Source organism: Alligator sinensis, unplaced genomic scaffold (genome assembly GCF_000455745.1).
Source record: "Alligator sinensis unplaced genomic scaffold, ASM45574v1 scaffold108_1, whole genome shotgun sequence".
In the NCBI taxonomy this organism is placed as follows: Eukaryota; Metazoa; Chordata; order Crocodylia; family Alligatoridae; genus Alligator; species Alligator sinensis.
Genome location: NW_005842110.1, coordinates 1,746,059 through 1,768,071, shown reverse-complemented (window position 1 = coordinate 1,768,071; position 22,013 = coordinate 1,746,059). Strand labels below are relative to the sequence as shown.

Here is a 22,013-nt window from a genome sequence, read left to right as displayed (position 1 = left end):
GGGGGTGGGGGGGGGGTGCAGATGTTGACCTTGTGATAGAATGTAGCTGGTAAAATGTTAGAGAGCTTACCTGAGGTTATAGGATGTTAGGCAGGTTATAATATGCCATCAATCTAATGTTTCGGGCTCGAACACCCTTCTTCAGACATATTGAGTCTGCTGGTAAATTCTCTTGGGTAGAACAGAAGCCAAAATGCAAAATGCAGATCTGTGAAAATGCAAATTCCTAGCAGTGAGGATCAGAGGGGTGGAAGCCAATAGGTATGAGACAGGAAGGCAGGGGGAAGAGGGGGAACGTTGAACTGGTGATAGAAAAATGTAGCTGGTAAATATCAGATGGCAGCAGGTGTGCCATAAATCCAATGTGTATATTTAGTTCATGATTTTTTGTATCTGTTAGATTTATGAAGGGAAGTTCGTAGGCATGTCTATGAAAGGTGTTTTGTAAATTCCCTTTGAGGATTAGAACTGAGAGATTGGAGAGAGAGTGGCTGTCTTGTGAGAAGTGAGCACCCACAGGTAATTGGGTATTTTTGTCTTTGATATATTTTTGGTGTGTGTTCATTCTGGTACACAGTTGTAGTTTGGTTTCCCCTACGTATTTTCCATCAGGGCATTCAGTGCGTTGGATGAGATGTATTACATTTCTGGAGGTGCAGGTGTAAGATCCAGGAATGGTGATGGTTCTGTTGTGAGGTATAGTTATTGTGAGTGTGGTGGAGATGTGTTGAAGGTTTTACATTTCTTGTCTGGGCCTGGTCTGGCTCTTTTCAGTGTGCTTTGGGCTATAGGAAGTTTTCTTCTGGTGATGAGATTTGGCAAGGTTCAGTGCTTGTTTAAAGGCTAGGATGGGTGCTTTAAACAAGCACCGAACCGTGCCAGTCTCATAATCGGAAGCAAAATTCCTACGGCTCCAAACACACTGCATGGATCCAGACCAGGCCCAGAGCTGCCAGGTGGGTAGGGGATGGGCAGCCAGTGCAGAGTTCCCAGGGCAAAGGCAGCAGAGCGGAGAGCCCTGAGCCCACATTGAACAGTCCACATCTGCCCTCATCCCACTGAGCTCAGCTCCAGTTAAAAGCATGTCCACAGCACTTCAGCTAAAGCTCATTAGACAAGCTTTAGTTCAAGCACCCTGCTGCCATTCTTAAGTGCCGGGATGTAGATTCCATAGATTAGCTGCCTGCAGCTATGTCCCACTCCCCACCCTGGCCCCTGGTCCCATGCACCACCTTGGCTGGGCAGTGCCCCCTGCCTCATCCCCTCCCTCACCTTGGGGGCCTCAATCTGCTCCCCCTCCCCCAACATCCCTCCCCTCTCCCACACCTTTTCCCCTCCACAGACTTAACTGTATGGCGCTGCTCTCCACGCTACCCGGCTGCATTCCTAGCACATGCATACGTGCGACTACATGCATGCACATGTCATCCAGGGGCCCTGGCCAGAAGATATATTTATCAGTGAACATTATCAGCTACATTGGCCAAAAAAAGCCGATAGCTGATAATGTTAATTTTCCTTTTATTGGTGCACCTCTACCTCTATGCATGTTCTTTTGGTTATCCCAATAGAACAGATAGGGTTGCTGGGGTTCTACACTTGGAAAAGATTAGCCACGGTTTGTTACTAGGGGTGCACTGATAGAGATTTTTGGGGCTGATACCGATAGCCAATTTTTAAGGAGGCACATTGGCTGATACTGATCTGATTTCCGATACGCAGCCCGGCAGCTTGAAGAGCAGTGTCCGGATGGTAAGTCTGTTGTGGTGGAAGGGGAGGGAGAGGGGAAGGGGCATGCGGGGGCCAGATTGAGACCTCTGCAGTGAGGGAGGGAGTGGGGTTGGTGCAGGGCCTGGGGCAGGTGCTGTACAGCTGGGGCAGGGCATGGGATGGAGCTGTAGCTCGTCGCTAGGGGCACGGGAAGGGGAAGCGGCTCCTGCCGCTATGGTGTGCACACCCCTGCATGTGTTCTAGTGCATGTAGGTGCCCATGCTGTCAACCATCCACACTTAGCCCTTATAGTCATATATGTAAGGGGAGGCATATATCCTAAGTTGGCAATCTCTGTTCAGTATATCAGTAGGTACAAGGTTATGCCATGTCCTGTCCCCATTACCTGCTCACTTTGTAGTGTGGATGTGGCAAAGCAGAGTGGATTTGATTTAAATCAAATTAATTTAAATCATGTTTTAAACCAAGATTTAAATCACTGGTCAGGAAGCCTTGATTTAATCATTGTTTTCTATAAAAAGTGCATTTGTGTTGTTTGATATCCTTTATTCATTTAACTTCTTGAAAATTCACAGCAGTAGAGTGCTTGCTAGGATGCCTTTTCTGACCATGGGGCCTTTCTTTGAGACAGCCATGCAAGTTATACTGTAAACTAACCCCTTTAGGCAGTTAAGAAGTAAATGGCTATGTCCATAATGGAGAACACTGCCTGCTAATCAGACATATTCATACTACAAACATGTCAGACTGAAGAGCCTGGATGCATCATATTTGTTTCTTGACCCAGCAATAATGTGGATGGAAGTAGGACTCAAGTAAGCGGGATCCCTGGAACAGTTAGCCTCCAGTGTCCTCATTGCTGGCTTCCCACCCCAGTCAGTGTTCAACATGATGAAAGCTCCTCTGTCATCCTGTTTATTTTCAGATGGTGTGAATAATGTGTAAAGTAGGTAGACGTCATGGACAAATCTGTATTGAAGGAAGGGTAAGGAAGGAGGAATTGGTCAGAGATTTGTTAGAGGGGAATTAGCAGCCCAGTCTGATTATAAACCCATCAGTTTATTCTGATAAAGCCAGCATCATCATCATTTAGGCTTTGAAACCCTTCTGACAGGGCATGAAGCACTAGGTTTCTGATGTTGTTTGATGCTGCTTATGCATATCAAAGGGGAGACCAGTCAATTGAGATGTGATTATTGCAGCCCCTGCTGAGGCAGAGAGCTCCAGAAATAAACTGCAAGTAAGTGTGCTTCTGCAGTGAACTATGTAAGAAAGGAGCATCTAAAAAAGTTGCAGAGTGGCTGGAGGGAATCTGGGCTCAGGGGAACATGCTGCCTTTCCTCTGGAAAAACAGTCCCCAAAACAACTCTTCCCCCTCCTCCAGGACTTTGATACTATAAAAATCTTCCTCTGTGTTTACTAAGAGTGTGTGACACAATGTTCTCTCTCAGTTGCCCAGTCATTTCTCCTTGGTGGGCAGTCATTGAGATCACTGTTGGCAGTCTTGGTAGAGAAGCCAAGAAACTCTCTTGTTGCCCCTTGAGAAGTTTCTGTGGGCAGGGGAGCATGAACTTCACCTTGCTTCCATCTTTGCAGCACCTGATCTTGGCATATATAGAAGAGTCACCCCTAGGGTTGTGTAATTAGTAACTTTCACAAGCATTAAGGCCATTATTTTCAAGCTTGGGTATTAGGTACCTTCAATTCTTGGATAGGCATTAAACAAAGAGGTGTCCTTGTCAGAGTAGGTACAGCTGTCACTGAAACGAATGGCATCCGTGTGTCCCTAGAAGCTCTGGAAAACCTGCCTTCTTTAGGATACCTAAAGAGAAGTACCTGAGTCTGTATGTTTTTGCTTTCTTCTCCTCTTCCCTCTCCTTCAATAAAGAAGAGAAGAATAGAGAGAGTTTTAGACTCCCCTAGTGTATGGTGACTGCAATTATATAGGCCTTTGGATGAGAGGCAGTGGGAAACTGTCTGGATCCCTGCACTGAAATCTGTGGCATTATATCTGGGTGAATTTGTCAGAGTACTCTGTCTATTTCCTTCCCATAGATTCCACAGAGGTCATCTAAGTAATCCAAATCCAAATTAGATCACAAATATAAAGTCAGTTAAATTGTTTCTTTTCATGTCCTCCCTGTATGCAGTCTCCCCAAACATTTTGGAGTTAAGGACAAGACAGTGCATAGTATAAACTAAATACTGTTTCGTAGTTTCATAGTTCCATAGTAGCTAAGGTCAGGAGGAACCTGAACAGATCATCTAGCCTGACCCCCCTGCCCCCATTCCACAGGCAGGAATGAATGCTGGGTTCACAAGTCCCCAGACAGGTGATCATCCAACCTCCTCTTGGATTTGCCCAAGGTAGGGGCGAGGACCACTTCCCTGGGAAGTTGGTTCCAGATTTTGGCCACCCTAACTGTAAAATATGGCCTTCTGATCTCAACCTAAACCTATTCTCCATCAGCTTATGACCATTGTTCCTCATCACCCCAGGTGGTGCTGGGGAGAAAAGGGCTCTGCGTATTTGCTGTTGATCTCCCCTGATGAGTTTGTAGGCAGTCTCCAGGTCCCCCCTCAGCTTCCTCTTGCTGAGGCTGAACAGGTTCAGGTCCCTCAGTCTCTCCTCGTAGGGCCTGTCCTGCTGCTCTCTCACCAAGCGGGTGGCCCTCCTCCAAACCCTCTCCAGGCTGGCCACATCCCTTTTGAAGTGCAGCACCCAGTACTGGACGCAGTACTTCAACTTCGGCCTGGCCAAAGTCGCACAGAGGGGGAGTATCACCTCTCTGGACTGGCTTAAGATGCATCTTTGGATGCATGACAAGGTATGACTGGCCTTGCTGGCTGTGGTCTGGCATTGGCGGCTCATGTTCATCTTGGAGTCAATAATGACTCCAACATTCCGTTCTGCCTCTGATTTCAAGAGGGGATCCCTTCAAGTGTGTCCACCTTGCCCCACATCTTAATGTCATCAGCAAACTTGGACAGGGTGCTTTCCACCCCCTTGTCCAAGTCACTGATGAAGATGTTAAACAGTGCGGGCCCAAGGACTGAGCCGTGAGGTACCCCACTGCTCACATCTCGCCAGGTTGAGTACAACCCGTCCACCACTACTCTCTGGGTGTGCCCCATCAGCCAATTTTTTACCCATCCAACTGTGTAGGCATCAGTGCCACAGTCACTTAATTTATTGATGAGGATGGGGTGAGAGACAGTGTCAAAGGCCTTCTTAAAGTCTAGAAAGACTACATCCATGGCAACACCATCATCAAAGGATTTAGTTACTTGGTCATAAAAGGCAATCAGGTTGGTCAGGCAGGACCTGCCTTTGATGAACCCATGCTGATTGCCCCTGTGCATGATCTCGCCTGCAGGCCCCCCACAGATGTGCTCCTTGATGATTCGCTCCAAGATCTTCCCGAGCACCAAGGTGAGGCTTACAGGCCTATAGTTACTTGGGTCCTCCTTCCTCCCTTTCTTGAAAATTGGGACCACATTAGCCAGTTTCCAATCCCCTGGCACCTGGCCAGATGACCATGAATGCTCATACAGCCAGGCCAAGGGCTCTGCAATGACCCCTGCCAGCTCCCTCAACACCCTTGGGTGGAGGGCATCTGGCCCTGCAGATTTAAAAATGTCTAGCCCTTCCAGAAGATCCCTAACTACATCTGCACTGACTGAAGGCCTGACAGAGCTGGTTTCAAGAGATTATAGAATGAATCAGTTGAATCCCATGTAGAGGGCCAATGATAGAGATGGGGCAAAGTGAGGAGGAATAGGTAAGGAAAGTGACCTTTGTGAGCAAGATGGTGAGTAGACAAGGCACAAAGATATGGGATGTTTTCCATTTTGCAGGAACTGTACAAGTGGCTCTTCTACCAATGGTGGCGGGGATAATGGTGGGATCCTATGAAGATGCTATGAAATGTGTTGAGATAAATGCTTGATGATCCCAAATTGGGGATTTTGCATTTGTTTCTATCTTCTTCATAATCACTTGCCAATTGTAGGGCTGGAAGTAAGTGCACCCTCTTGGACTAAATGCTCTTATTTGTTTCCATGATCAAGACAACATGCAAAGTAGTATTTTAACATCCTGAAAGAGCAATATCAGGCCTGTTGGCTGGCCACATTTGCTGGTGTGATCTTTTTTTTTTTTTTTTTTTTCCCTCTCCTGGCAGAGCAGCTGTTGGCTTGTTTGGTATGTTGCCTGGTTAAAAAAAATAGTCAAGGTAAACCATTCATTTGAATTTCTGGTGAGAGGATTGGCACCCAGGGATGATTTCTGAGACCTTGGCTTGGTGGTGCTGGAGTATGTTCAGGAATGTGGGAGAGCTGGGCATGTCAAAAGCAGTTGTTTGTTCGCTTTCTCTCCCTGCCCCCCATAATCCAAGTCTTTTATAATCTGAGTGTGTTCCAGGTGCCCTGTGCATGATATCGAGGTATAAGATGGGGCCTCATAGAGTGTAGCCAACAGAGGAAGAGTTGGACCTGAGTGTACTGCTTGATCATAGAATGACCATGAGCTACCAGTGGTATTCAGATGCGAGAGAGGCAACACTAAGCTGAGATGTATTAGGCAGGGTGTTTTTAGTAGAGGCAAGGAAGTACTGGTACCAGTGTACAAGGCAGTAGGCCCCATTTAGAATATAGTGCACTGATCATTGATGTTAAAAATCAGTTAATTTAAAGTAGAATAGGTCTAAAGAAGGGCTACTAGGAAGGTTAAGAGAATGGAGAACTTACCTTATGGGAGGGGATTAATAGAGTTTAGTTTTAGTACAGCAAAACTGAGCGTGAGAAGGGATATAATAATTTCTGTGAATACATTGGTCAGGTAAATGTTGGGAAGGAAGTACGGGTACTACTTAAGTACCAGTGCAAGGTCAAATGGATAAAAACTGATCACAAATGAATGTAGGCTCAAAGCAGAGTGGTCAGGGTAAGAAACCTGATTTGCTTCATGATGGAGCTTGAAGAGTTGATGGAAAGGACAGTACCACAGGATGGGGTATTCTTAGAGCAAGAAGTGGCATCAAGTATTTGCTATTCCTAGGATTGGGTTGAAAGGAAACCTTTCTGTGCAGGAGGTGTCTAGTAAACTCCCATGCTTCAGGGCTGCTTCTGGTTGCCTGTTTTGAGGCCAGGAAGAATTTTCCTCCACCCTTCCCCTCCACTTCTCCCCATGTCAGGGCATTATTTGGTTTCTGCTGTTTATATTCCTTTGAATTATTGGACATTGACCATGGCTGAAGGTGGGAGTTTGACTGGGGTGCATTGGTGCTGTTTACCCATATTTAGAAATCATTTGGGCATCCGGGGTAGGGGAGGTGTGCATCTTGTTCATGTACTCAGGATCGAACTGGTTTGTCAGATTTGGGGCCAAGAAGGAATTTTCCTTCAAGGCAGATTGGCAAAACTGTATGTGGGTTTTTATTTTTTGTTGCCTCTTCGTGTACTGTGGGGCACAGTCCTCTTGTTAGGTTAATATATACTCAGATGATTAAAAATGGATTCCCTGCCATTGCAAGGGCAAGGCATTGGTACTGCCCTTGTGTCCTCTCCTGCTCATTGGTGGCAGGTTAAGGGGTTTGTGTTTTTTATCATGCACTTGCAGATGATATGTGAAAGGCATCAGAGCAGATGATTTTGTGGATCCTTTTGGTTGCCTGTTAACACAGGGGGCTGGACATAGTGTCCCAGGAGGCCTCTTTCATTCCTATAGCCTTATGTTCCTATGTAGGAGTCTTAGGGGAGGCCGAAAGAGCAAGAAAGCATGATGTTGTCAAGACCGAAACCTGGAGAGTCTGAGGCGGACCTGCTGCAGTTCCAGAACCAGTTCCTGGCAGCCAGGGCATTCCCAGCAGCGAAGGTTGTGAAGAAAGCAGACAAGAGGAGAGGGGATTCAGGGAGTGGAGATGATGGGAGACCCCCACTGCAGGACAGCAAGGATGTGGTGATGCTGGATGGTAACGTCCTTCTTAGTTACATCATGTTGTTATAGATGCCTTCCTGAGGATAACCATCATAATCCCCCACCCTGCCGTATGTCAGCACATGGCTTGCTTTATCCCTTCACTGCCTTCCTTATCCTTACTGTCCACCTGCTTTCCTCCAGCCTTTCATATCCTCCTAGTAGAACTCTTCATTTATTTTTGTATATCTTCAGGGAAGCACTCTTAAGTGACTTGTCTGATTTCATTTGCCTTTGTGTATAGCCACTGGAGTGGTCTCTGCCCCTCTTTGATGTTAAACACAATCCTTTGCTATCTGTAGCATCTCCGTATCTATTCTCAATGCAGCAGGCATTTTTTTGGCTTGATTCATTGTAACTATATCAGTGGTCTCATTGGCATAACACCAGCTGTTTTACCCTTATTCAGACCCTTTCCTCAGTACCTCTGAGGTTTAGGTCTGCATGCAGTCCTAGCCAGCATCTAGGTTGTTATTCATTCCCTTCTGTAATACCATTAGCTTGTACCAATAACAGTTATACCAATTCATAGATTCATTGATGCTAGGGTTGGAAGGGACCTTAACAGATCGTCGAGTCCGACCCCCTGCCTAGGCAGGAAAAAATGCTGGGGTCAGATGACCCTAGCCATAGATTCATAGAGACTGTTTAATAATCTAAGAAGCTCATGGTGATTTCTTAACAGCACTGATTAAATCTCATAACCCTTGGTAGGGTAGGGAAATATTATCTCCATTTTATAGATGGAGAAGCTGAGGCATTGACTTGCTTAGTGTTCGGGAGCTGTAACAAGAAGCTCCGCCTGGTCTGATTGGCCAGCTGAGCTTTGTCAGGCTCTGTATGCCTGCACACCATCCCGCTGGTTGACAGGGGCAGCAAAACCCCTTTGTAAGCCCAGTTGTGGCAGTGGGTTGCAAGCTGCTCAACACTTGTCTTTCAGTGTGTTTTCAGCTTTTTCTCCTGATTTTTGCTTTATGTCTTGGGTTTCTGTCTGTTGGTGTGTAACCCTGACCACTACCCCCCGCCTCAGGGTAGATTCTGATTTTGGCTCTTGCAGTTGGGTCAGACCACTTGTATGTCAGTGGTGTAATACTCGGGGTCACAGAGAAAGTCACTAGCAGAGCTGGGAATAGAACCTTGGCCTTCATAATCCTACGCTTGTGCTGCTGCCTGAAGAACAGAGCTCCTTCAGTATCTTGCCTCATCTCATGTGAACATTGCTCTAGCGCCCATGTCCTTCCCTTGCTCCCTCAGTGCCCTTCTGTCCTTACACAGCTCTGAAAAAGTCTTATTGCCTCTAATAAAATCCTTGAGCACACAGATTCATACCTTCTGTTACCCAGAGCGACTGGATCTTCCTTATCATTATCTTGTTCAGACATATTAAAATACCTGAATGACATTCCTTGTTTTGCATACCAACTCCCCTGTGAAGAAAGTTGCTGTGGATTATGCATAGCTTGGAACGGTACACAGGGTTTCTTTAGTTTGTTTTTGTTGTTTTTGCCTTAGATTTTCCTGATGAACCCCCAGCCTTAACACCAGCCCCTCCAAAGAAGACCAAGTTAAAAAATGCCTCTGTCCACTTTGATGGTGAGGATTCAGCAGATATACTGGAGAGCCATGATCAACACATCACAGTAGTCTTCAGCAAAATCATTGTGCGTCTTACTGTTGCCCTATGTTGTATGTTTTTTTTTAAAGCCGAGAAAGGAGGTGGGGTTAAAGGCTGTTGTCCCTGTGCTAGAGTCTTTCCTGAGGCTTGTTGTCCTAATGTTCAGATATTAAGTAGTTGAAGTATTTTTGTGCATGTTTGTGTGGTTTCTCTAGTTCCCTGTGTTTCTTTTTGCTCAGGAACGAGACACAAGCACAGCAGCTGTGACCATGCCAGTGCCCACTGGAGACCCATTTCCTAGGACATTTCATCGCTCTGAAGTAAAAAGCGAGGTAAAAAAATGAACTCGGGTTTGGCCAACCTGTGACATGGATGCCACAAGTAGCATGGGCAGTCTCTGGGTGTGGCATGTGGTTGACTGGGAAGGGAGCAGAAAGCAGAGCATCAGATCAGGGAGGGAGCACAGGACAGGAAATAAATTGGGCAGGGGTGGGGAATCAGAGTGGCATTTGGGAAGTGTCATGACATGTCTATCCAAAAGATTCATCCCCACTGGCAACCTATCTCTTCCTCACCATCTTTGTTAAGTGCTATGTGAAGCCTTACCATGTGCTGGGGACTGGGAACTGACTGCATGACTATGGAATTTCTTCCTCAGCACAGGACAGTGCTGTCCTGCCAAACTGGAGTCAGGAAGGTGCTTTATATCCTACAATTAAATGTGATTGAATTCCCCTTCATTGAAAAAGAGGGAGCTCCCTTGGAGCTGTTTGTTGTGAAAGTGGAAGGGAAACCAGATCTTTATCTCTGACCACAAGAAAGAGCCTGTTTTGTCTTGCTCTCTAATCAGAAAAAGAACCATGTCAGGTTAATTAGACTTGAATACCTGTAGGGTTTGTACCCAGTTCCCCAGGGGCTGACACTTGCTCTCAGAGGTGTCCTGGATGCACTTGCATTGGTGTTTGTTGCAGTTTTCTGGGGGTTTGATGTGTTTAGACCTAGATCTTGATTTAAAAATGAGAACCTAGAGGTGTGGCAGGTTCTGTCAGCCTAATGTTTGCACTATCAGGAGCTGCTGGCTAAGGAAACAACACTGAGTGAGAGCAGGATTCATTACCCTGGGAAATGACATGATTGATTGAACTGGTGCATCTGAAGAGATGGCATATTTTCAAGAAGGCTGTTAAAAAGGAGCAAATTCAATAAACGACCACGTTTGTTTCGATACATATGGCATTGAATGGAAACAGATGTTTACAGTTTTGTTGTAAATATTCTGGCTGCTATTTTTTAGACACACTTCTTCCACCACTAGGCAGGAGACATGGGCATTTTCAGTGCATTGCAAGCATGGATTCCTTGTGTATCAGTTAGAAGTACAGAGCCTTGCCTCTGTTTAGCATGAGCAGTACATTAATTTAGCCAGGATTATTTTAGCATCCCTCGCCCACTTCGTACTGTGTAAATCTTTTCACCAGTCTGGTAATCTTGTAAGAAGCCTGTTTGGAGCCTGTGGTGAGAACAGTACAACCCTATTTATTCTGACTTATACAAAACATTCAGATAAGCAGGGTTTTGGATTTGCAGGAGAGCTTGAGCTATTGTTTGCACTGATGCTTAGGTGTATCTGCTTTTTAGTTAGCTATAATTCACCTATAATTAAGCCCGCTGGCCTCTCTAGGCAGTAAGTAACATGTACGTTTTGTCCTAACTTTTAGCAATAAAACGGAAAACCAGTTTACTTGTAGCAAAGAGGGAGGGCTAGTTCCAGTGCTTTTCTCCATAAATGTCACAGCCCAAAACTCTGTTTTGAGGTTTTTACTTTTTGAAATATGCATTGCCTATAATGGGAATGTGGGGGAGTCTGGAGAAGAAGTAGTGTTGAACGTGGCATCTTATCTCTTCCTTTAGGTGAGGTTGGGATCTGGAAGGAAAAGTATCTTTGCACAGAAGATAGCAGCTAGGAGAGCTGCTGAAGAGGCTGTGACAGCTCCACCTGCTGTTGAGATGAGACGTGTGCACACAGAATTAATAGTTCCTAGTGCCATGCAGCAGATGGGTGGATCGGTAAAGGAAGGGCCACTACACAGAGCAGAGAAAGGTGAGTCATAGGGCTTCTGCCTGTCCCAGGTATAATGCTTACTGAAATTCCAGTCTGAACTTTTGGAGATGTTTTAAGAGACTTCATGGAGCAGATGAAAAAGGTTAAATCCCTGAAAGTTGTTTGCAGAGTGGCCCATGAACCAGTCCAAGGACCTAATTAAATGCCTACTTAAAATGAGAATTTTGTACTGCTGCAAGGGTGAAATAGAATGACCCTTTCTTTATAAAAGATCCTGTGGAGGCAGTCAGAGAGGAGACTTGGTTTCCTGTGAGCCATCTGATGGAGTCCTTTGACACATTTACCTTGTCCGTCTAGGAGCAGGAAGTACCTGGATCAGCAGCCCCTAAACTTTAAAGACAATTGCATCTCTTTAGCAGGTTTGCATCTGTTAGTGCCTAATACCAGCTTTTTAATGTGTGCTGTGTAACGTGTATATTCAATAGAGCAGGTGCTGGAACCTGGGTTTCCTGGGTAAGCATGCTGACTATCAGGCTATAGAGTTATTCTCATTCTGTTGGCCCAACAAATATTTAATTACTTCATCCAGTGTGGAACAGCTTTAACATGAGGGCCTGAGAAGAACCCCGCTCCTGGATGCCCTATAGCTCAGTGGTTAGTTAAGTGGGTTCGGGTTGTCTTTGGCAGAAGAAATGAACCCAGATCTCTCCTGTCCCAGGCAAGTGCCTCTACTAAAGGGCTATTGAGTTAGAGGACACTACTTTCAGTCCACATCTCCTATAGCTCCTGTTTTTTCTGAATGGTGCCCATGTCTAACCCTTCATTTTCATTGCTTTGCTTTTTGCCTTGGGACAAAATGGAAGACCAAAATTTTTTCATGTTTGGTTGAATTTGACATGAAAAAAATTTCTTTTTTGGTTGGGCCGCCTAACCGAACAAAGAATCATTCCTGAGGTCCTAACTGAAGAGAGAGGCTCTATGAATGAATAATGCTGGAGACATTTACATCACTAATAGTTCTAATTTCTGGATCTTCTAGATAAACCTGGTAATTTTGTGAGCACTGAGCGACCTTGTATTATAACTGGAGAGGGTCTTAGAAGCTTCAAGAGTGAGCAGGAAGCACAGACCATCCACCGGGAGAACCTAGACAGGTTACAGTCCATGTCCCAGGAAGAGATTCTGCAGGAACAGAAGAAGCTGCTGGCTCAGCTAGGTACGTACGCTATGGGCTAAATGCACAAAGGGACTTCGGTACTGCACCATCTTCCAGGTATCCCTGCCACCTTGTTGAATTCATAGCTCCAAGGTAGGTGTCCACAGTTCCCTTAAATATGCGGGCAAATTTTGTGAAAAAGAGAAGCAGAAACATAAGTGGACAGGTGCCCAAGTGAAGTGATAGAAAATGCAGGGGACGGGTAGGCTGAAGTCCACAAAGATAATGAGGTGTCTAGCTCTTTGTGCAGTTTCAGCAGCAGAGGCTGAGAGACTCAGCCCAGACAACCCAGGAGCTTGGAGGTTAGAGGACATGTCTGGGGTTTGGGAGTTTTGGATTCAAGTCCCTGCTATGAACTGGGCAAAGTAGGGATTTGAAAAGAGGTTTCTTGCCTGTCTGATGGGCTGTTGAAGTGTGTGCACATGAGCTAGTATCTCATCCTGGGCTGTCTTTTGGCCAGGGCTCTGAAAGTGTCTGTTGGATCCAGCGGTGCAAGTGAAGTGGCTGTAGAACATCTAGTCTAAGAATTCTGCTAGGGCTCTGAGGAGCCTGATGGTGAAAAATGATATGATTTTGTACATGCCTCTCAGCAGAAACTTGGGATGCTGGTGCCTACCAGGTTAGGTGTCAGCTTAGACTGGGTTTTGAGGAATTTACTGGTGCTTAAATGTTGGATTTAGGCCTCTAACTGGTTCTTCAGGTTCCTAGGTCAGCATGGATTTAGCCTAAGGAATCCTACATGTGAGCATGTACGTGTGGCTTGTCCATACTGGTGGTTGTTAGAAGTGCTGAACAGACTACAAAAGGGCAAGTAAATAATTGCAGCCAAAATTGCTGGAAGCACCATCGACTCAGGGAGCTGAGCTGTTCAAATTTCAGGCAATTAAAATCTGTTTTTAACAAAGGTGTATGAAAGAAAATGCTTTCTTTGTGTGACTGATATGGTAAACTCCCACCTCAGAACCCTCCTGATTTTATGAAGGCAAAAGACTTGCAATGTTTTAAAAAGGATTGCACAGTTCTGGAATAAAAATAGTATCTTCCTATGCACCATGTAGGATAAAATCACCAGAGCTTTTAATTCCAGAATTAAGGGAACAAAACTGGAAGAATTTGTAGATTGATTTTGCACTAAAAATTATGCTTGATGTTTATGAAGAACCTGGATATTTGGGCTCTTTGCTGGGCAGACAAAAGGGATGAAGTAAACGTGAACATTGCAAGGCTTCCAAGTCCAACCATGCTGTGCCGCCTTTCTGGGTTTGGAAAACCTTTGCAGCTATCTGTACTGGGGATTCTGAAGAGGTATAACCCAGTTATGACTTGCTGCCTCCAGGTTGGCATAATCAGTGTCTTGTGAATGATATTTATGCAGGTGACTCTCAGTGACTAATGCAGCCTCTTCTTTGTGTACAGGGAAGTGCTTAAAGCATGACTTGGCTTGCACTCAGGAAAAGCATGGGACTTGTAATAAGTGTTGGCCCAGAGTGATCCCTCACTGATAGAGATTTCAGACTCTGTGTGTGTGCATGTGTATAAGAGAGGTTGTGGTAATTATGGGTGTGGGGTAGCTCATGATAACCCAGCTTTCACTTCTTTCTTTTTACTGGAACCAAAACATGGAGTACATTTATCTGTTTAGTGATAATTTCCAGATTACAGAGAATTTCCAGATAACTTGTGTTTTCTCCCTTCATAGAATAAATATCATAATTACTTGAATGCAAGATGAAGCTTTTTCCCCCTTGTCTTGGATTCAAGTATAGGGGAGGGTAGCAGGAGCTGTGGCTTCAACTCTGATTCTTACCCTGACCTGGGGTTGGGGTCAGTCAGACCCATGCCTGCCGTGTTGCCCCATTTCTCCCCCACCCCATTCCTACCCTCTTTCTTCACTGCCTGCCTACCTGCAGCTTCTGCTTACTCTCTGGCTTCAGCCTAGGGCACAGAGCATATGGTTGCTCCTGCCTGGTAGGAGTGGCAGCAGTCTGACCTGGGCTCTAGTACTGGGATGGAGCTGCTGCCACCACAATGGCTGCTGCATGGCCTGATCAGGGCCAGAGCAACCTTGCCCTCTGTGCTTCAGGTTGGAGTGAGGCTGGAGCCCTGCCACAGCTGGAGCTGGAAGATAAGTGATAGGGAGGGCAGAGGCAGTGGGGGACAAGGCACTTGGGTGAAGGCGTGGGGTGGGCAGATGCCAGGGGTGGAGGCATGGTGGGGGGCAAGTGGCAGGGGAAGAAGGGAGGGCAGGTGGTGGGGTGCACAGACCTGGGGGACAGGGAGCAGGGGGACGAGTGATGGAGGGGATAGGCTGCAGGGGGAAAGGTGTTTGGGGGGGTCAAGGGGCAGGGGTCAGGCCACTTAACCCCCACTTACTGTTTCCCCCACCACCTGCTCCGTGCCACTGCTTTCCATTCTGCAGTGGTGGGGGGTACACATTTGACACCCTTCAATAATTTGATTTTATACATGGAGAACTAAAACAATTTTTCCATGTATAGAATCTAATTATTGGGGAGTCATCTTAAATTCAGTCATCTTTGATTTGGCTAAGTACAGTAACTAGTGTTATGGCTGTTTTCTAATAATGAGTTCTTCTATCTCTGCTACCTTCTGTGGGGCAATCTCTGTACTTACAAGCATACAGGGAGTTGAATCTTGCCACACTCCTAAAAGGAACATGACTGTTATAGTCCTCATTTTACAGAGGTGAGGGGCCTTGCAAAAGCCTACATGGTGAGTCCATAGCAGAGATTGGAATAGAGCTGGGATCTCTTGACTGACCTCTATTTAAGCCACAAAAAGTTCTGTCCTCCAGACACCTTCCTCCTACTCCAAATCATGAAGAGAGCATCCATTTTTATTCTCTGGGAGCTGAGTGAACCATAGTTAAGAGGGATAATCAGCTAGTCCAAACAGAATAAGAAGTCCCTCAATTAGGACTCAGAATTTGAACTGAAGTTTTATTGTGGCTCGTTCATTAGAAGATGGGCAATTCTTATTATGATGCTCTGTTCTTTGTATTCATGTAATGCTCATAACGATGCGTTAGGAAGGGGTAGAAAGCCAGATCTGAGGTTGCCTCATGGACAAGAGAGCAGAATTTTCTCCCTAATGTATAACCCCCTTTTTAGTAACCAAGGGGAAAAATGACAGTTTACATTTGCATTTTGGGAAAATAAATAGTTTAGGTCACTGCTTTGCCTTGACATTTATCAATTCTGTCCATTTATCACCTCTGCACCCAGTTTTGCCAAACTTACATGATCAAGAAGTTCTAAAGCAGTGAGTGGGGGGCAGTTTGAGAAGATTTGGCAAGTGATTTGGCAAATAGCCAAAGAAATAAGGGTGTTTGGACCTGGGAAGAACTATAGGAGCTGGACTGAACAAGTAATTTGAGAGTTAATGTCACTGTTCTGTTTCATTTTTCACAGATCCCAATTTAGTTGCTTTCTTAAAATCAAAACATGTAGCTGATGGAGGTGAGAAGAAAGAATTAATCACAGAACAGGAGGGACCAGAGGAACCTGGACGCCAAGAATCTGGGCCTGAGTCACAGCATGGTGCAGAGGAAACTGTGGAAGCTTCTTCCATGGAGAGGTCAGACATGGAGGAGACCACAAGGGTTGAAAAGGACACTGGAACGGGAATCACAGGTAGCAAAACTTGTGCTTGATGACCAAATTCTGTGGCAAGGCTTGCCTGGCTTCTGAATCATGCTGGCATGGAGTTCTGTGGTAATGTTAATTGCCCACATTTGAGTTTGACGGGAGGTTCTTAATTGTGTCAAATTTTGGGTTTGAAAGAAACAGCTAAGCTTGATTAAACGGGTGGTATTCTACATAAACTGTGCTGTTATAAAGACCAGCATGAAATGTCAGAAGTCGGTCTGAAATTTGCAAGAAGAAAAGCATTTTATTCCCTGAGCTTCTTCACTCTTCTGTGATGTGAATGAGGTAAGGGAAGCATGCTTTTCCTGGTTTCCTTTATTTTGCATTACAAAGGCTGGTTCTTGAAGATCAAATGGAGAGGTGAAGGTCCTAGGGCAGGGATGCAGTTTCTTGGTGTAAATGATGATCCTAGCAACATGAGTTTCTGAAACGCATCGGAGTCACAGGGATGGCCACCCCTAGGGCACTCCACTGTCTGGCCTACCACACCTTGATGGATAATAAATTAAGAGGGATGCTGTCCCCAGACCTTTGCTAGGCCTCCATCCCACTGGTCTTATTACAGAGGCTCAGCCGGGGGCCTCTCAAGTGCCCCCACGGGACATCCAATGGGGCCTCCAGCTCCCGTACAGCTTCTTCCACAGGTTCCCACTGAGATGTTTACCCCTCTAGGTCAGTGGATATTTTGGAATTAGGTTCTTTTGGCCTACTGCTGTGGGCTTCTCTTTAAGTGGTGCTTTAAGGCGCATCCCATAATGCTACCTTACCTTTTATTCCTGATTCCCCACCATCCAGTGCATCCATTCCTTTCTTCTGTCCATACCCCACAAAAGATCCTTTACCTTTTCTCTTCTGTGTGGCGATGAGGGCATTTGTAAAGTCTCGGTTTTTCTTCCTTTCACAGAAAGGAAGGGGGGCAAGTCTCCTTTTCTTCCTTTTCCCTGTAGAAAGGAGATATGGAACTGGAGGTTGGAGTAAATCTCTGTCTTCTCTACTCCTAGTCATTTCTCTCCATTGCTTGTAAAAGGCAGCAAGCAGCCAGCAAGGTTAGGAGGAAGGTGATGATGCCTGGAGCGGCCGGACTGCCAGCACAGAGTAGGTACCCTGAACTTAGTCTCAGCCCAGGACAACCTTAACCTCAGCAGAGGTGGTGTGCAGGCCCATTGTGCTGTTATTGGATTTGTGAGCCCACCAGTCCTCTTTGGTTCTAATGCCTATTCCTATTTCACTTGAGTTGGTGGGTCTCCGCTGAGGTTATAGTGGACAGGCAAAGGATTAGCACATTTGTGCCATTACTTCCAGCCATACTGCAAGAAGACATGAATGAGCATGGAGACTGAAATACCTGCTTGCCGTAGGTTAATGTTACAATACTGTGGGGAAGCTTGTGCAGCTGCTGCATGTTACCCCTGTCATCTTGATAAAGAGGCATGTCCAGGACCTTTACATTAGTGTTGCATTCATTTCGACAATAGCAGCTCTTTTCCCTTGGGCGTCTATTCCCAGCCCCCTCCTCCTCCCCTTTTTCCCCTCTTTTACCTTTCTCCATCACATTGCCAGTGTTTTCTCCCTTCCCTCAGCCCTAGTTGTTTATCTCTCCCTCGCTAGCCTACTTTTCCTGTTTTAAGTTCTTCCCTTGCTGTCTCCATCTCTTGATCTTCTCTTCTGATGTGTTCTTTGTGCTCTCGTGCAGTGTGCAGGCTGCCTAATGAGATCTTTGAATCGCTCCTGGATTTCAGCAGTGTGTTTTGGTGAGATAACAACAGCATTTGCCATTTCCTTGAAGAGAGAGGTGTGTGTGCATGTGGGGAGGAAGGTCAGGGGAAGGAAAACTGATTAGTTTCTGCTGAAGGAAAACCCTCACCCTGCAGTTCTTCAGCTTGTTTTTCTGTAACAGTTTTATTTCTCTCCGGTTCTTGACTTCCATCAGCCGTAATCAAAAGGGCTATTTTTAGCTCTTCAATTTCAGAATAATTGAGTGCATAGGAGCATTCTATTATGTAGCCCAGGTTTTTTCCCACCTTCATGCCAGGCAGTAGCAGAAATTTGGTGTTCAGTATTGGGATCTTTAAAGGTTAACCAAGGTTGTAATGAAGCTCTTGGGATTGGTATGATATTCAGGAGTTCACATCTTGGGAGGGGTGTAGGAGGGGGAGGTCCTGTCTTCTTCTTAGAAGACCAAATTGGAATAGAAAAGGGAGTTTCTGTAGAAGACTTGATACAGCAAAGAGAGGAAGAGCAGGAGAGCAATTATAAAAATCAGAGAGGCATTCCCAGCTGCCTGGGGTTATGCATGCAGCATGTCATGCTTAGCAGGGGATGTAAAGTATTAATTTTGCATTAGCATTTAGCATTAGGAAGTTGCTACTGCTGATGCCATAAAGTAAATCCATTGCTAGTAAAGCAGTGGGAGTGCTAATTCTGAATTCCATGGGGAGAGGACAGTTGGGTTCCATTCTAAAGTAGGGTGAAAACTTCCTCCTCCATTAGGTAAAAGGCTTCAGTTTCTAACCAAGTTGATGCTGAGCTGTTTGCCCAGCCTTTTGTAATCCCATCAGACAAAAATATACCTCTTGGCTCTGGAAAGGGGAGCTGGGAGGGGATGAGGGTAGAGAACGAGAGAGCTTTGTAACCCTTAATGTATTGTAAGGCTGGAAAAGTTCTGTACATATGCTGCATTCAAACTGCCAGCTTGTGTTTCTGTAAAGGGATTTCTCAGTAATTGAACAATCTGCTGATGCCTTGGAATATATATTCGTCTTTTCCTGTTGACAAGATTGTAATGTTAGAGTCTGTCGGTAGCATTCGTAATCCTATTCATAGTGCGATTAAATCAACCCTATCAACTTAGTGATTAATAGAGAGGGAGAAAACAAATTGTTGAATTAGAAATGTCAATAGATTTCAGTTTTCTGCCGATTTTACTTCCTCTTGTTTCACACCCCACCCACAAACAATCCCCTCTTACATTTCAGATGCTTTTTTCTTCAATTAGAATTCACGCTGAGCCTTTGGCTGGAGCTGTGTGGAACAGTTTTCTGGCTGGGGTAGATAGCTCTGTGCTTGGTTCGTTGCCTGAGTCAGTTCTACATTGATCATGAGTGTGTGGCTGTATCCTAGAAACTATGGAAGCTTTTTTTGAAGGTTAATAAGCCAGAAAAGGAACACGTTAGGTTTCAGGTCAAATCCGCAGGAAATGAGAATTCCATGTGACCCATTGTTCCTTGAGCTCCAGGGCATCAGGTTTAGCAGCAACCTCGTAAACAACATCTTCAAGTCCCAATCTTGTTTTGTTCTCATAGAACCGTGTTCCTTCTCTTTTGGTAAGCCCTCAGTCTTCTGGTCAAAGTGCTTGCTCCAGCTGTGTAGCCCTAACGTATGAGCGCGTATGGTTTCTCTGATAGAATCTAGGGATGGCAAACACTTGTTATCTCATCTGTTCCCAGCCAGCATGTGATAGCTTTCTCTCATACCTTTGTCTGCAGTTAATTGAGGCTCCAATTACATGTCCCAGGTGAGGGGACCACCCAGCATAATCTGTGAATACTATTATAATGTTGTTTATTTCCTTTCTTATATCTTGTGAAAGATTAAATCTTTTGACAGATGAGGGTTTTTGGGTAAATCTGATCTCTTTTGTAGATAGATATATCTTTTTTATAAAAGAGAGAGGCAGACAAGGTTCTTTGGGTAAATCGAATGTCCTTAGACCTACACGGCTACAACCTACACCCCTGTAAATCTTTTGAGGTTTATGCACTGACAAAGAGTCAATTTGTAGATGGTTTCTTCTTACTGTGTATGAAACCTGTATTTTAAGTACTCTCAGAACCATGTTGTAACAGTGTTTGCCTTTATGCTGAGGAAGGGTAATGCTTCTGTTTTTTTCTTACCTTTCAAAAGATGACCTTCCTGTGAAGCCCAAGAAGGAATGGGTCCACATGGATAATGTGGAGTTTGAGAAGTTGGAGTGGATGAAGGATCTGCCCCATCCCCGTCAGAGGAGAATTAAAAAGGTTCAGAAAATAGAAAGTGTTATTTTTCTTATTTTGGTTGTTTGTGGGATGTGTGGTTCGTGTTTGTGAAGTCTTCAAAGACTAATAGTGCTGGGAAGTGAGTCTTCTGTTCTTCAAGCTAAGTGATGCCAACAGTGGCATTTCTCCAAATCTTTCATGGGGGAGACTAATTTGTTTCATGTAACATGAGAATCTGGTTACTGTATTCATCCTGTTTTAGCTCTTCCATGGTACTGTGTACAGATAAATGGGGATTAATCTGGAGTTGAGGTGGGAATTCAGTTTCTAATGATTTTGAGATGTCTGGGAAATGGAAGTTTATGGGAACTGGAATATTTGGGGAAAAAACTCTTAAAGTTAAGAAAGAAGGCTAAGTAGGATCAAGAAAAGTAACTTTGGATTTTGTGGGTACTGTCAGGCGAGGGGCCCCTTCCCCCCCACCCAGCACTTTACTGAAAGAGGCAGCATGTTAGTTTGACCCAATTTCCCAGTGTCTGTATAGATTGGGCCCTTCAGCAGGGCTTTTTAGCACTTTTTTTATGGAATAGCTGATTCAATCAGCTATTAGATAAAAGTGCCAACAAGCTCTGTTGAAGGAGCTGATCTATACAGATTGTTGGACAAGCCAGGTCCAACTAATGCAATGCCTCTTCTGGGCATGTGCTGTGCTTGATGCAGGGGTGTACCGATCTTAAAGTGCTGTTTTGTTTTGTGTGTGGGGTTTTTTTTCACGCCTGTGAGTTTAGGTTTTGGGAAATTTGTGAGCCAAGAGCATATAACTATTTTGAGGAATTAGGATTTAGGAGGTGGATGGGAGTGGAAGGCAGTAAAAGTAATCTCTCTCTCTCGGCTCTCTCTTCTCTCAGGGAATGCTAGCCAGGTTTAGTTTGAAGGGAGACTTGATTCCTCCAGATATAGACTTACCTACTCATTTGGGCCTACATCATCATGGAGAAGAAGCAGAAGTAAGTACAGACCAGAATAAAGAGGAAATGTCAAGAGAAGAATATTACTTGAATTTCCAGGTTTAATTCTCAAGATTCTTTTTGTATCAAGGCTTTCTAGTATGGACACTTAAGAGTTCATAGGCAAATGACTCTCTGTTCGGTAAGGACTCCAGAGGAGAAGTCATAATAGATTGGTTCAACTTGTTGTTTTTTGAAGATGCAAAAGTTTTTTTTCTTAAACTTCATTAATGCTTTCACCTTTTGACAGTATAGCTAGTTGCAAAAGAAAATGAACATTTTCACCTGCACACTGTTTTACCTATTAAGATATAGATTGTCTGTAACTGGTTACATGAGGTAGAATCTCTTCAGTAATTTGCATAAAGCATTACTCACAACTTTGCAGTGCAGTTAGTCCCACGTGCTACATAACATTTTTGGAATGAGCTGTGCTTTAAATAGCTTATTTTATCTGTTGTTGGTTTGTCTGTGTTTGTTCGTTTTTCTTTTTACCCTGTTTAGAGGGCTGGCTACTCCCTCCAAGAGCTCTTCCATTTGTCTCGCAGTCAGGTCATTCAGCAGAGGACGTTGGCACTGCAGGTACTGGGCTGTATTGTTCAAAAGGTGAGCAAACAGTGGGTGGAAATTTCCCTCTTATTTATACTCCTGGTAGTATCAGGGCGCAGAGTCCTGGGTATGATATGCTCGTTCTCCTCTGTGCGGGCAGCACAAATCATGTAAACGTTAGCCAGGCATCTTCAGCAGAGGATTTCCCTTAGGA

The 22,013-nt window shown here is 44.9% G+C and overlaps 1 protein-coding gene across 3 annotated transcripts in view; it reads left to right on the top strand.

Annotated features, from left to right (window-relative positions):
* Positions 1-22,013, top strand: part of RPAP1 (RNA polymerase II associated protein 1) — a 51,134-nt gene that overhangs the window by 2,892 nt on the left and 26,229 nt on the right. For 2 of the 3 annotated variants that reach the window (XM_025205315.1, XM_006024610.3), the window contains exons 2-10: positions 7,478-7,703; positions 9,221-9,369; positions 9,563-9,655; positions 11,235-11,424; positions 12,425-12,601; positions 16,033-16,254; positions 20,173-20,285; positions 21,152-21,250; positions 21,755-21,856. In XM_025205315.1, coding sequence (XP_025061100.1) covers positions 7,511-7,703; positions 9,221-9,369; positions 9,563-9,655; positions 11,235-11,424; positions 12,425-12,601; positions 16,033-16,254; positions 20,173-20,285; positions 21,152-21,250; positions 21,755-21,856 — 1,338 coding nt within the window. In that variant the 5' untranslated portion in view covers positions 7,478-7,510. Of the gene's footprint in view, positions 1-7,477; positions 7,704-9,220; positions 9,370-9,562; positions 9,656-11,234; positions 11,425-12,424; positions 12,602-16,032; positions 16,255-20,172; positions 20,286-21,151; positions 21,251-21,754; positions 21,857-22,013 lie in introns of those variants that run through there. The other variant, XM_025205316.1, reaches the window with a different exon arrangement.